Source organism: Pteropus medius, unplaced genomic scaffold (genome assembly GCF_902729225.1).
Source record: "Pteropus medius unplaced genomic scaffold, Ma_sr-lr_union100, whole genome shotgun sequence".
Taxonomy (NCBI): Eukaryota; Metazoa; Chordata; class Mammalia; order Chiroptera; family Pteropodidae; genus Pteropus; species Pteropus medius.
The window spans coordinates 15023673-15039545 of record NW_024349802.1 but is presented as its reverse complement, the minus strand read 5'-3'; the positions used below and the strand labels follow the sequence as shown (position 1 = coordinate 15039545).

General features: G+C 35.0%; 1 protein-coding gene across 1 annotated transcript in view; it reads left to right on the top strand.

The window, feature by feature from the left end:
* Positions 1-10029, top strand: part of LARS1 (leucyl-tRNA synthetase 1) — a 48875-nt gene extending 38846 nt beyond the window's left edge. The window contains exons 29-32 of the mRNA XM_039836452.1: positions 871-975; positions 2232-2327; positions 4010-4142; positions 8585-10029. Coding sequence (XP_039692386.1) covers positions 871-975; positions 2232-2327; positions 4010-4142; positions 8585-8790 — 540 coding nt within the window. The 3' untranslated portion in view covers positions 8791-10029. The remainder of the gene's footprint in view (positions 1-870; positions 976-2231; positions 2328-4009; positions 4143-8584) is intronic.
* Positions 10030-15873: the final 5844 nt, after the last annotated feature.

Sequence of the window (15873 nt, the reverse complement as noted above, 5' to 3'; positions counted from 1 at the left end):
AAAACCAGCGTTAGACTATTTGAGTAGTAATATATTTTTTTTCAGTAATATTGGTGATTTGCCAGGCATATTAGTGGTTCGAAACTTTGAAAAGAGTTTAATAAATCTGAGAATAAGAAAATGGCTTTTAGCATTTTTTTTTTTTTTTATGAGAAAACTTGGACCGTAAATGAAAACAGTGGTATAGGAATCATGGCGGGTCATTTTCATGTCAGTGCAGCGTGGCCCAGGCAGGTAGCTGTGTCTGTGCATATGAACTTGGATCCCGAAGGTTACATTTTGCATGGCAATTATTTTATTTCATGTTCAAAGAAATTAAGAAAAATTGTTTTTTATATGCCATAGGAATATTTTAGTATCCATATAGTATGACTTTTTAAATTTTTATTTAAAAATTTATAGGAACATCTTTGGGAATTGTTTGATTATTATTAATTCACTATTCTTTGATTATACCTTTAAAGATTTGGTATCTTGGAAAAAACTTTTTTTGAGGGGGTTAACTGAACGGATATTTTCTTACATTTATTTGATTCCTTGTCAAAGCAAATTTTTTGGGTTTGCACATTAAGTTAGTCTAAATAAACAATGATAAAATCATTTATTTTATGAATCTGGAAACCTTGTCCTTCCAGTCTTTTCATTGCTGCCTTAATCTTATCATACTTTAAATGATAATTACTGTGAGCTAGTGATTTCATTAACAAGCAAACATAGATAAGGGAAACCATAAGTCTAAAGCTTTCCCTTTAACTGTTCAAATTTGAAGATTTTATCAGTTGAGAGAAGAATGATTGCTTTGGAGGAAATATATTCTTTTCAACATATTCAGAATGTGATTTTGTTTCTCAAAACCTTTTTGGCTGTTAGGAAAATCTGGAGAAGGTGGGACCTCGTGTTCTGGATTTGCAATTAGAATTTGATGAGCAGGCGGTGCTTATGGAGAATATAGTCTACCTGACCAATTCCCTAGAGGTAAGAGGGGCTGGGAATTATAATAACTAGTTAACTGTAGCAAACATAATCCAGCTATTTTGTTTTACAATAAACCTTTTAATAAACTTTATCTTTGCCAAATATATCAGTCAAAAATTATTTTGGAGGGAAAGAGAATGGGTGGTTATAGAAATTTCAGGAAGAAAAAAATGATCTTTCACCTTATTTTACTTACCAGTTATTCTTCATGTAAAATACTAGGTATATACACCTGGATTCCCCCCCCAAATTAGCTTTAAAAATAATGAGGAGACTTATATTGAAATACTTTCAAAATCTCTTAGATTATGGGATGCTCTGATTGCTTCTTTCACACCCTACCCTTTTCCTTATGAATTAGATTCACAGAATTGGATTAATTAGAATCCTTTGTTCATGGCTGGTCCCATTTTTTTTTTTTTTTTTAAACTAACTTAATGAACATCCATGAATCTACTACCCAACCGAAGAACTAAACATTACCAATAGCTTTCACATATTCTTCCAGTCCCACCTTCCCGCCCCAGTCACAACTTTATATACAGATTATAAAAATGCTGTCTCTCAGACAGCTTAGGCAGAAAGAAAGATAATTTGCTCTAGAAAATTGTTAGAAGACTCAAAGTGGTTCTAGTGATAATGAAGACATTGAAGTAAAAAAAAGAAAAATGCAGGTTTAGAGTTTGAATGAAATGATTTCATGAAATATTAGAATGGAAGATAGTTTCTAAATAAGCATTTTCTGCCATATAATTATGAGTTAATTAAATTAATAGTAGACATCTATTTTAAAGATATTTCTAAATATTCTTATATATTCATGGAGGTCAAAACCTTGGATCTTTGGAACAATGGAGACACTTATATTTAGGGTCATCTTATATTCAGGCATATGCAATATGTTACATTTCTGAGTTTTTTTCTATTTAGGTGGAAGCCTTTTGTTCTTGAATGCTAAATTTTCTAACTTAAGTGGAAACCTTTTATGCTGATTTTTCATTTTCTCTTATACAGCAGATAGATGCCAGATTCTATTATAGAAAATGGTAAACATGACTATATAGATAATAATACTGTGCAACATTTAAGATCAGTGTTAATTGATTACAGATTTCATTTAATGTTTATACGGGAAATAATAAAATTGTACAGACCATTTCATGTTAAGTGGAGAGCCTTTGGTGAAATGAGGTGATGATTAATTTCAATTATATTAAGTGATACTAATGACTACCATTTTTTTCCCCTCTGTTTAGCTAGAACACATAGAAGTCAAGTTTGCCTCTGAAGCAGAAGATAAAGTCAGGGAAGACTGCTGTCCTGGGAAACCACTTACTGTTTTCAGAACAGAAGTAAGTTGAAAGAATCTCACTGAATCATTGTGTTTTAGAGCTAAAGAGACCTTAGCTATCATTACATCTAAACCCATCATTTTAAAGATAGAAAGAACTGAGGTCCAGAAGAGTAAGTGATTGGTTTGGTCCAGGCCACATAGTTAGAGATGGGGCTGGATTTGAGGTTTTCTAATTATCTGGTTGATGCAATACTCACTGTTCCTTTCTCTACTGTAACGGATAGCTTCAGATGTCATTTATGGGTTTTATGACATCAGATGTTGTTTGTAGGTTTAAAAAATAAAAATGTGATTTTCAAAACTTGGTTTTTATTTAGAAATACAGTGGAAATTGAAATGTAAGACTTTTTAAACAGCGAAAAGGCACTTTCATTCTTCAGGTGCATCTTGGTTAATAATGTTATTTAGGATTTTTGGTTTCTGGCCTAAATTAGCTTGATGCATTATCTTAAGTTATGCCGGAATAATTCCTTTTTATTCCTTACTTTTGGCCATTATTGGTCCAGATAAATAGGTTTTGGAGTTTTGGGAGATTCTATGTTTTTATTCTCAAAGAATCCATTCAGAATGGTAGCATTTTGCAAAGTCCAGTGGACTGCAATTTTGAGAGTCCATAAAATGCACTATTTTCTTGATGAGCAAAGGACTTAGTTATATCCTGTCACTTTTGCCACATTTAATTGAAAACTAGCAAATAAAAATCCTATTGAAAGAATGAGGTAATCATGATCATGGAGTCTTCCTGGATGTTACCATGTAACAAATACCCTTATTACGTTAACATATGGTGACTTTTAAAAGTGCAGCCATTTGGACCATGGAAATAAGGTACTTGAAATAGTGTTCCCTATACAGATATGTTTATTTAAGCTGCTTTCAAGCATTCCATGAAGCTATTATGTATTTAAATCTTTCACAAGACTCAGTTGCCTTTTTTTTCACTTAAAATAATGAGCAGGATCTTTGACTATATAATGCGGGTGGTATTATGGCATAGAGCTGGTTTAATCCTGGCTCTGTCTTTTACTGGTTATAGGACCTTGGCCTACTTTGTTAATCTTTCTGTTTCTCAGTTTTCATCTGTGAAAAGGAGTCTTACAGAAATAGTTTTCTAGATTCAGGAATAATGTCTTTAAAGTGCTTTGTACAATGCCTTATACATAGTAGAAATTCAATGAATGAAGGTAGTTGTAGAATAGAAAATAAAATTATTGTTATTATCCATCAACAGTATTGATATATGTAGTCATAGTGATTTTTATCTAAGCATTTGGTTGTATGCATTATACATCTTTTATATTTGAGTATTCCTTTGTCATGATTTTAGAATACCAGAATTAAATCTGTCTTTCATTGGACATTAAAAAAGAGGAAGTGATTAAGAAGTACAAATTGGTAGTTAGAAAATAGTCATGGGTATGTAAAATACAGCATAGTCAATAATATTGTAATAACTATGTATGGTGTCAGATGGGTACTAGAATTATCAGGGTGATCACTCCATAAATTATATAAACATCAATTACCGCGTTGTACACCTGAAACTAATATAATATTATATGCCAACTATAATAGAAAAATTAAAAAATTTATTTTAAAAAATGTAGCAGAGATTCCTCCTCCCTCAACAGCATTCAGATTTGACTTCCTATAACAATTACTTTCTCTTTATTTTCCTAGCCTGGTGTGTTAGTTTCCCTAGTGAATCCCCAGCCATCCAATGGCCACTTCTCAACCAAAATTGAAATCAAGCAAGGAGATAACTGTGATGCCATAATCAGGCGTTTAATGAAAATGGACCGAGGACTCAAAGGTAAATAGTTTTCCTGAAATGCACATTTGGCAGTAGCTTGTGGATTTGATGAGTTCTAAGCAGAGGGGAGAAAGAAAAGTAACTGACTTGCTTAAGGGCAGTTGTGTAATGTGGAAAGACTATTGAACCCACAATTGGGAAACCTATATTCTCTTTGGGACGTAGTGACTAGATAAGCTTGTTGATGTGGCCATGTCATTTAATCTCTCAACTGATCTCTCTTTTAGTAAAATGAGGACACTGGATTGGACATTTTTACAAGACTCTGTCTATCCTTAATATTGTAACAAACAATTTCTGTCTCTCAGAGGTTTTCAGAATTAAGGAACACATACCCTTAATATTGCAAACTAACCTGCCCAACTGGGTCTGTTCTTAGGGAAGGAAGAGAAACAGAGTGAATGTCATTGTGTGCGCCATGTATTAGCCATTTAATCCTTTTGTGACAGTATAACGTGTAGAGGGTATTATTATTCCCCTTCACAGAGAATGGAGGTCAGAAAGGCTAAATAATTTGCAGAGTTCATTCAGTTAGTAAATCTTGGAGCTGGAATTCAAATTCAGGTCTGTTCGACTCCAAACTCATATTTTTTCATGTAAACAGTATGCCTCCAGGTAAAATATGTAAATAATCTTAATTTCTTATTAAGGTTAAGTCTAGATTTTCTGTGATTAGATTTAATATAATAGTTTTTAGCTTTTTTTCTCATTACTCAGCCAGGTCTTAGGCTAAACATAGTGCAAAGGGAGTTATTATGTGTCTGTATTTTTCTTCCCAATTATGAAGACAAATTAATGTTGAGATTCCCTATTTTGTCTTATCTCTCCTCTTCTTGATGGCTATCAAGAGTCGATTGGGCCACATCCCAGCAGAGTACAATTTTTCTGGAAAGATTTACAAATCCCAGACAGTGACCTAATTTATGGAACTATATTCAGGGCAACACTATCCCAGTAACATAGAAGACTTAAAATAGCCCTTTGGAATTCATTTTACCCTGTATTTTTTTGTTCTCGAAGTCATTTGTCTACCGTCTGTGGCCATTTCTTGAGAGACTATCGTGTAGTGTACATAGAGATAAGTGTGTATGTGTAGAGACTCATCGAGAGACCCACATATTACTGTTCATTAGGAGGCTGTGTCTGGTGAAGAAATAGGGGGCTAAGTAAGCTATTGGCATACATAATCATAATCTCAGAAGAAACTGCTGAGTGCAGTAAGAGAGGTGTAGATAAAACCAACAGCACGGAAGAGGGTGAGGTTATTTCTAGCTGTGGTGATCAGGGATGAATTTTGGAGAAAATATTGTTTGAATGGGGTCTTGAAAATGACACCTGCGAGGGGGAAGGGAGGGCGTGCTAGTGGGAGGGAAACTGGCCCTTGTTTCGCTGTGCATCAGTAGTATATCTGCGCTAGGGATTTTATTGTTTGTAGACATTTTAGAAATTATGGTAAAATATACAGAACATAAAATTGACCGTTTTAGTAATTTTTAAGTGAACAGTTCAGTGATGTGAAATACATTCACATGGTTGTGCAGCCATCACACTCTCCATCTCTAGAACTTCATCATGCCAAACTGAGACCCTGTACGCATTAAATAATAACTCCCCACAATCCTACCTCCCTCTAGTCCCTGGTAGCCACTGTTCTACTTTCTGCCTTTATGTAGTTGACGATTCTAGGTACCTTATATAAGTGGAACCATACACATTTGTTATTTTGTGTCTGGCTTATGTCAAAATGTCTGCAAGATTCATCTGTGTTGTTACAGGCATTAATTATGTTCCCTCAGTAAACCAGTTACTGCAGACTGATAGTGTCATCCTTAGAACTTATAGGCCACAAAAAAGTAGAACTTGAAAAATTTGAAATATGAACATATAGGAAGCCATTTTGTGGCTTTTCATTTGACTATTTTATATTGCATATATCCAGTCCCAAGAAGATTTTTATAATAAGAAGAACTTTTAGCAATGAAGAACAATATGGTGGCTTTTAAAGAAAATAGATATATGTGTGGACCCACTGGATTGGATGATTGTGAGGTTGTAGCACATGAGGGAATGTATTCCTGTATCGAAAATTATGTCATATAATGTTAAACCTGCCTCCCTTTTAAATTTACTGAGATATAGCACTCACTGGGTTCTTCAGACTGCACTGAAATGTGTTTTCTGTATCTTGTCTTTTCTCACTGAGCTTCTGGCATAATTTTTACATCCTTTGTCATACTAGCTGTGAATAATATTATCATAAAGTGCGCTAAGTTTTGGTGTTAGTAGCTGCTGTGAATTTTAGAGCATAGATAGAAATGTTAGGGGAGTTCGAAATTGATATTCTTCCAAGTATGTACAGAATAGCTGTAACCATGAGACTTTCCAGAAGCCCTCAGGATTCTTTGATATCTAAGGGGGCTGAGTAAATGAGATAGGAAGGGAGTGAAATTTAATAACATATTTTTCGGTCTGTCTGCTGCAATAGCCAGCAAGTGGTCCAATTAGTGCCAATTGTATTGAGGGTGATTATGATCTAGGTCCAGGAGGAACTAGGCTAAAACTATCATTTTACTCCACAAAAACCACTGAGCAACTATTTGATGATAATGACTTTAAATCACTCACAACCCATGCCACATATGAACTAATAACTTGGAGGTGAAAGGCTCCATTTCACATTATCAATCCCTAGGGACCTTCAATCACTCTCATCTCTAAGTGCCTTAAATCTTGTGTAGTTGCAGACTCAAATTTCAACATCTTTAATGATAAGAGAGGTCTGGGATAAGAAGAGACAGTAAAACCGCTAAGAAAGCTCCAAGATTTATTGGCAGTAATGAACTACATGGTGAACCATCAAAGCAAATGTGTTTTGTCACTTAGAATCCTGATTGAGTATTAAGGCTTCTTTGAAATAGTTTGATTCAGAATTGCTTGGAATGATGAGGGAGGTCTGTTTTGCGGGGCGGAGTGGTGGCGAAGAGTGGGGAGAGGGAGGGAGGGAATGAGGGAAAAAGAGAGAGAGAGATGCAGTAAAAGGCCTTGTGCGTAAAATCTGCTGGCAGGACTTGTCACTGCTTCCATAACAAAATAATTTGGTGTCACTGATGTGCATGTTGGATTGTAATAGCTGTTAAAATGGAATTATATTCTTCCTCCAAAGTAAGACCGTGGCTGTCATGCAGGCTGTATCTGCTCCTTTCCTGTTTTAATTTTTAGGGCTTGTGTTATATCTGGGAATAGATTATATGGCCTCTGCAAAGACTCTCCAAAGACTCTGGCAGGGTTCGCGTTCATGGTAGTCATAGGTAATTGCTCTGTAAGCCCCAAGATCCCTACTCTAAACTTGCAGTCCTTCAGTCTTTGCTTCCCAAGGAAAATAGAATGCCTGGATAACTTGTACTCTCGGCATAGCTGCCAGCTGCTTTAGTGTCTCCTTTTATCTCTTATCCTTCTCTTGCTAAGCTTCATACTCTCAACGCAACATAAGGGAGTGTAACTCAGGGACCACCCAGCGATCTGCTTTAGAAAGGGGTGGGAAGTAACTTGGAACATATCTTCTATTTCTGTAGATCAAGATAAGCATAACTAGCCACGTAACACTTAGATTGAGCTGTAAACCCAGAATCAGCATTTGTAGTCATTTATGGTGTTTTTCCACCATATGAAAAAAAACCATTTGATGTTGGGAAGTCTCAGAATTGCTGAAATAAATAAATTTCTTTCAGGCTCGGTTGTTGGCAGGATTGTTGGATCATAAATTTGTTTGAGGGACAAGTGCTTTCTTTGCCAGGAGCCATTTTATCAGCTTGCACAAGAGCAGATCAGGAAAATCTCAAGCAGGGGAGGGTAGGAACTTATCCAAAAGCTTAAAATTCTGAAATCTGTACCCTTTTCCCCTGCCTTTCCTTTTCTCTCCTTGTCTCTCATCAGCTTGTTAATACAAACACTTTCATCCTTTGAGCAAAACAAGAAACTGGTAATGCTATTTATTAGAGAGTAATTCTTTTTTCCAAAAGTATCTTCCAAAAAAAAAAAAGAAAGGCTACAGTTTTTGCTGTTCTAATATATTCCAGGAAGCAAGACAAGAAAGAGAAAGAAGTTTTAGACTTCTTTGATAGTCTGAAGAATGGTTATTTGAAACATGGAAAAAGTGATCTGAGAGACCAAAATTACACTCAGTCCTCCCCTTTGGTTCGTATTCCAGAGTATGTGTAATACACAATCTCTCACAGTCTTTGATCTGGGCAAATGCTGACAGAGGGTGAAGATTTGTTAGATTTAGCTTTCTTTCTGAGATTGGGTTCTATTTAATAACGGAATGAAAATATTTTTTAGCTGTAACAACTAATGTGTTTACAATGCAAATTGATCAGATTCAGGCATGGGTTTGAGTCAGTGACTGTAATTAAATGTTCATGTTGATAATCTCTTTTGTGTAGATCTTTCCAAAGTGAAACTGATGAGATTTGATGATCCGCTGCTGGGGCCTCGACGAATCCCTGTCCTAGGAAAAGAGCACTCTGAGAAGACGCCCATTTCTGAACATGCTGTTTTCCACGTGGACCTCATGAGCAAGAAAATTTATCTTACTGAAAATGGGCTACAGGCAGATATTGGTGATACACTTGTCTATCTGGTTTATTAAACTCATTCAAAATGGAGCTTTATTCTGGTTTCTGGGGATACTACTACTTAGCCCCTACAGATTGGTTATGAGAACCTTAAGCTGGACTCAAACAGATTTCATCTCTAACCATCAGATTCTACATATAATCATTATTATATCAAGGCAGCTTGGATTTCTGGATCTAATAAATTTTTTTTTTCCCCTCCTTGGGGCCTTTAAGAGAGAGTTTTTATCATACTTTTTTTTTTTTTTAAATAAATTATTTCTAACTCCACAAGCTTCTAGTCTTTTAGATTAACACAAAAGTGTCAGTATGCTTATTTGATGAAGTGTACTTTATATCAGGGGTCCCCAATCCCCGGGCCAACAATGGGTACCAGTCTGTGGCCTGTTAGCAACTGGACTGCAAAGCTGGCTGGCAAGCGAGCAAAGCTTTATCTGTATTTGCAGCCTTTCCCCAGCGCTAGCATCACCGCCTCAGCTCCACCTCAGATCATCAGGCATTAGATTCTCACAGGAGCACTGGTCTTTGGTCCCACAAAGGCTGGGGACCATTGCTTTATACTATTTATGAAGGCTAAGGCCTGTCCAACAACTCTTTATATTATATCTATTATGGAGTTAACTGTATTCTTTAAAAAGAAAAAAGAAAAGTAGGTAATTTTGCTTTTTAAAGGAAAGGAACTCTCCTGATTTAAAACAACAAATGAGAATATTTTGACTATGATCCCTGGGTATTTTGTATAAAGAACAAATAGGTCTTGTATTTATAAGAAGTTTTTTTGGCTTTAATACAGTTAATTAACCACCAATAATGTCTTTCCAAGGCTAATATCAATAGCTTATAATATCAATAGCTTATAAACAGTTTACATTTAATCTACACTAAATTTAGACATTTTAAAAGACAGAATTTTTCCCCCTAGAAATCTGCATTTATCAAATTTGTGTTGAGTCCAATTGTGTTTAAAGACCATGCCAACTGTATTGCACATTTATTCTTTTATTCTTGCTGGAATGTCTTTGGATATTGCCTGTACCATCTGTCTTCATTTGAGGAAAAAATATTAGGTATTGACTGGCAGAGGAGAAAAACATTTCCATTTCTTAAAGGGTTCAACATAGGGAAAGATCCTCAGAAACCTGAATTCTAACTTCCACATCATGTAAAGAGATTTTATTGAGCTTCTATATTTTGCTCTCTACAATTTGAGATTTCTGGACCTAAGTCGAACGCTTTATCATAGATTCATTAAAGCAAATCATAGAATGTTAGAACCGAAAGATCCCTTAGATATCATTAAGTGCAAATCATTTGTCTGCTGGGGGTGGGTAGTATAGCATAGTAGTTAAGATTACACGCACTGAAGTCAGCCTAGCTAGGTTAGATTTCCATTTCTCTCATTTGCTACTTGGGTGGTCTTGGCCAATTTCCCAGCCTGTTTCTCCATCTATAAAATGGAATTAATAAGGTACTTACTTTATAGGCTTCGTAAGATGTGTAGATGAAACAATCTGGGAAAAATCAAAATCATAGTGCTCAGCAAGTGGTTAGCCTTCAGTAATGTTACTGATGGTGATGGTGAGCCTTCAGTAAATGTTGGTGATAAATAATAATAATAATAATAATAATAATAATAAAAACTCGGGCAGATTGGCTTAAGATTGCTATAGGCTATACCCACGTAATTTGTATTTGTTCCTTTGGGGTAACTGTTTCGTAGTTCTCTTTGCTTTAAATTCTTTTCCTGCTCCCTCAGTGTGCATAGCCTTAGTTATTCCCCAGATCAGGGTAGTCTTTCCTGGTGCATAAACACAAGCCTGCTTCTGTTTAATTTAGGCAAATCAAATAATATGTTCTTGGCAAAAAGAAAAAAGAAAAAAAATAATTTTAATATTGTGAGTGATTGTGTCTGTTTTATTAAATCGAGCCTATGAATCTATGCTGCCTTGGATTATTAGTTGGGGTTCATGGATGCTCTGTTCCCACAATCTCAACGCCTGAGTGTCTCTCTTAGAACAAGCATCTTGCTGGGCTGAATATGTTTTTTGTGTTAAAAGATACATAGGTTTTAGACAAGGAAGCCTATAAACATAAGCCCTAACCTCATCTGGTACTCAACTGAAAAAAGCAGCAGTTAGCTGAAATGCTGAAGGAAAAACAGGCTGCACTGGGCTTACTGTAGTGATAGGCGATTGGTACCTTCCTAAGGGATTTTAATCTTTTTAAGTTGTGAAATACAATGCACATACACAAAAAGTGAACGACAAGAAATATATAGTATACATGCAAAATATATAAAATACACACAAAAAAATGAACAACAAAACAATTTATCAGCCAAGCAAAACTGTTTTAATCACCACCCAGTAAAGGGATAGCACAATGCCAGCACCTCAGAAGCCTGCCTCCTTCCTCCTGCCATAAAGACAAGTTTATGGCCAGCACCTGATCAGTTTTCATACATGTTCCAGTTGAGCTTGAAAAGAATATTTATTCTGCAATTGTAGAGTCCTATATATGTGCGTTAGGTCATAGTCGTAGATTGAGTTGTTCAAATCTATATCCCTACTGTTTTGTTTCCTCACTTTACTCTTTGTGTTTGAGACAAGTACTAAAATCTCTCACAACCATGGATTCACTTCTCCTAGTTCAGACAGTTTTTGTTTTGTATATTTTGGTGCTGTGTTAGTAAGCACATATAAATTCAGATTCCATTATCTTCCTGGCAAACTGAACTTTTTCTAATTAGGAAATGTTCCTCTATTTTTAGAAACATTTTTTGCCGAGAGTCTACTTTGTCTAACATTAATGACACCAGTTTTCTTTTTGCTAGTGTTCATGCTGGATATCTTTTACCACCCTTTTAACCTTGTGTAGCTTTATTTTCTTTTAACATTGTATTTTGACAAATTTTAAACCTACCAAAAAGTCAAAAGAATTGGCCAGTAAAGACCCATACACCTGTCACCCAAATTTACCAGTTTGCTTTCTTTCTAAATACATATTATTATTATTTAGAAAGAAATTTGCCACGTTTGCTTTCTTTCTAAATACATATTATTTTTTTAAATTTTGGAATAGTTTCAGATTTGCTGAAAAGTTGCATCTATTATGTAGAGAGTTCCTGTATACCCCTCACTCAGTTTCCCCTAATGTTAGCATCTTACATAACCTCGAATTAGTTGTCAAAATTAATTAACATTGGCACATTACTATTAACTAAATTATAGGCTTTGTTTGGATTTCACCACACGTTAGTGGTAAATGGCCTGGATCCAATCCAGGATATCACCTTGCATTTAGATACACTTTTTAAAAATCCTGAACCATTTGACAGTAAGTTGCAGACACCATGACACTTGACCTTTCAATGCTCCTAAGACCTAAGACGTTTTCCTGTATAATCACAATATACATATATTTCGCTCAAGAAAGTTAACATTGATGCAGTAATATTAGGTAATAAGCTTTCCTAATGAAAAAGAGGTAACAAAATTTCCCCAGTATGTCATCAATAATTTTTTTTTTTTTAACCCTCAGGGCCCAGTCAAAGGTCAAGCATTACATTTTATGGTCATGTCTCTTGATCTACAAACAGGAACAATTTTTCTGCTTTCGTTTTCTTTTCTGGTCTTTCATTACAGTCACACTTTTGAAAACTTCATGCCAGTTGTTAGTAGTTTGCCTCATGATCTGGATTTGTCTGTGTTCTGATGTTCAGATTCAGAGTAAAATCGACAAGACTAATACATGGTTGACATTCCCACTGCACCACATCGGGACTCAGAGATTATCAGTGTGTTCCCATTACTGGTGATAGTTTGATCACTTGATTAAAGTAGCTATAGACATTGCCATTGAAAAGGTACCTTTTTCTTCTTGTAATTTATAAGAGGTCTGTCAGGTGATATTTTGAGACTTAGGTAACTATCTCGCTTACCAGCAAACTTTCATGAAATGGTAGTATTCTTGGATCATCTTTCTGCCAGTTATTACATTGGTAGTTGTACTAAGCTGAGTTCTTAATTTTATCATTTCTTTCACATTAATTTTGGTATCATTCTTCTTTGCTCTCTCTCTTTTTATTCCATCATTCTTTTCAAATCACTGCGGACCGATGGATATTTTTTCACATATGCTATCATCGATAACTATCATACTTTGACTGCTCAAATTTTTCTAAATTATCTACTGGGAGTCCCATTCAAGGTGATTCCTATGTCCTTTTGATATCTCCACATCAGTCTTGGAACATTTCATTGCTCAATGGCACAGCAAGAAGTTCCTAGCTCACCTTGAATTTTCTTTCCTGTCCCAGAACTAGAATCAGCTCTTTCTCCAAGGAGTTCTGCTTCATTTTAATAGTGAATGGTATTAAGAAACCAAGATCTTTATGTTTTGTTTATTGCTATTAAGGAGTCATGCATTGTTTTTAGACCTTTCCAATGGGCAGAGCTAAGAGATATAAATATATATATATATATATATATATATATATATATATATATATATATATATATATATATTTTATATATATATATTTTATATATATTTTATATATACATATATTTTAAATCGTAATTTTACTAATATCACAATTCTTTCCTTCCCTCTCCTGTTAAAAATTTTATCTTCTCAGTGAGAATTGGTTCCGAAGAAGCTGATATATTTACTAATTTGGTCTATTAGTATTTTCAGAAATACCAATCAAATACTACTATTAACAAATCTAAGTGTAGAGTTCAGTGTGTGTGTGTGTGTGTGTGTATACACATATTTTTTTTGTAGTTCTTTGTGTCCTTAAAATGTATCTCACTAAAAGATATAGTCAGAGCACTATGTTCAAATGTTACTTGAATGAATTCTTTTTTATTTGCGGTTTTTTAATATAGAGTTAGTCATTTGTTTCTCTTTTTATTCAATTTTATAGTTTGCTTTTTTCCTTTTTTATTTTGTGAATAAGTAAAATACACAGTTTAGAAGTCAAAACTGTGTTTATTCAGAGAATTTTTACTGTCTCGCGCCACATTCCCATGGTTGATAGCAAACTATTGTTGTGAGTTTCTGAATTATCTTTCCTGTGTTTCTTTTTCCACAAATAAACGTTTATATGTACTTTAATTTCTCCTTCCTCAAGCAAAAATTAGCATGTTATATATAATTATTTTACGCCTTGCTTTTTTAAGTTAACAACATAGCCTGGACATTTTACCACTTCGGTTCATAGAGATCTGTTTCTTTCTTTGTCGCTCTCCTTTTCCTCCTTTCCCTCCCTCCGCCGCGCTCTTCTCTCCCCTGTGTAATACCACCATAAAGGTGGACCATAAAGGTGGACCATAATTGATTCCGTCTCCTATGGGTGGGCATTTAGGTTGTTTCTAAGTTTTTGACATTTTATAGAAACTGTATAGAATTATATAGTAAGGAACTTTGTGAATATGCGGTTTTATATGTGTGAAGGTATATTTTAAGAAGAAAGTTCTAGATGTGGACTTGAGGTCCAAAGATAAATGTATATATAGTTTTGTTCTGGGCAAAAAAGCATTTTAGGCAGAGGATACAGCAGGTAAAAAGGCTCTGAGGCAGGGACGTGCAGCTGATGTGCCGAAGGAATGAACTGCGGAGAGGCCACATGAAGAAACAGGCCTAGAGATGGAAAGTGACCTGCCCAAGATGCTACACACCAGTGGCAGAGCTAAGTTAGACCCTGGCCTCTGTATTACCAGTCCATTACAACATACTTATTAAACAAGGAAGGTATGCATGGCAAACAGGATCGTATTTGACCAAGGCCAGCGTTGTCGGGGATGTTAGGTTAGAGGAAGGAGAAGTTTCCATGGGCCAGTCAGATAAGAATTTACACATGAGGTGAGACGTGAAGGATGATTAGGGTTGGATAGCAGTTGGAGAGCAGGGCCACATTGCTAGCGTTTAGAACTCAGTGTGGATAAGGGCTTGGAGGTCAAAACAAACATTCAGCTTGTTTGGGAGATGATGCCATGAATGGAATGTTTATCTTGGAGGCATGAGGGAAAAACTGGAAACAGGTAAGTAAATTGGGCCTTATAAAGATTCTTAGATTCCAGAATGATATTCAAAGTTGATTTAATTATCTGGAGAATTACTGCAAATTTTGTAAGTGGGAATGAGATGTCTTCTATAGTTTGTGGTAGTTATGTCCAAACTTTTACAATTTGTGGTAGTTGTGTCTAAAATCTAAAGAATATTTCTTAGATATCTGTGTGTCTGGCTCTGGTAGGTTTCAGTGTTAGCTGGTACTTTGTTAAATGTTTTTTTTCTCCTTAATATCTTTGGACATAGCTTTACATCTGTATTAGAAAATACTCAGATGCCACCCAAGACTCACAGCATCAGTTAAGCTTTCTAATTGCCCACTGTTATGCTTAGAGCTTCATTGGTTATAAGATGCGAGGACGGGGGGATACAAAAAAACAGGAGAGAGCACTTGAAATGTCGTTAGTCTGAGGCATGCTATAAAAGTGTAGAATACACTTCAGATTTCAGAGACTTAGTATGACAAAGAATATAAAATATCTCAATTTTATATGCTGAAATATATTTGGAATATTGGGTTAAATATATTAAAATTAATGTCTTTTTACTCTTAACAAAACGGCTAAAATGCGTATGTGATGGGTATTACATTTCTATTCGACAGTGTGGTCTAGAGACAATGAAATTTAGCTTAGACATTATTTCCTATCGCATCATATTGAGAGGTACATAATGTCAGTTTGTCCCATTCTTAGTGACACTAATTTGATAATTTCTAAAAACTCCATTTTAGAGAGATTTTGGTCACTTCCAGAACTTTCCATTATAAAGATAATGTATTTTAAACTATTTCCAGTGTTTTTGTTGTAAAGATATTAAAAAAAAAAAAACCCAAAAACTCAGAACTATCTGTTGTAAAGGTACATTTTTGAGTATTTCCAGAACTCTCCAGAGTTAAGATACATTATTTCTTTTGTAGCTAGAAATCTGTGGACTGATGTTTTGGTACCTTAGGAATGTCCTGTTCTCAATTTTTTCCTTATGGTTTTAGTGTCCCTGGAAGATCCTTTCCTGAATAAATT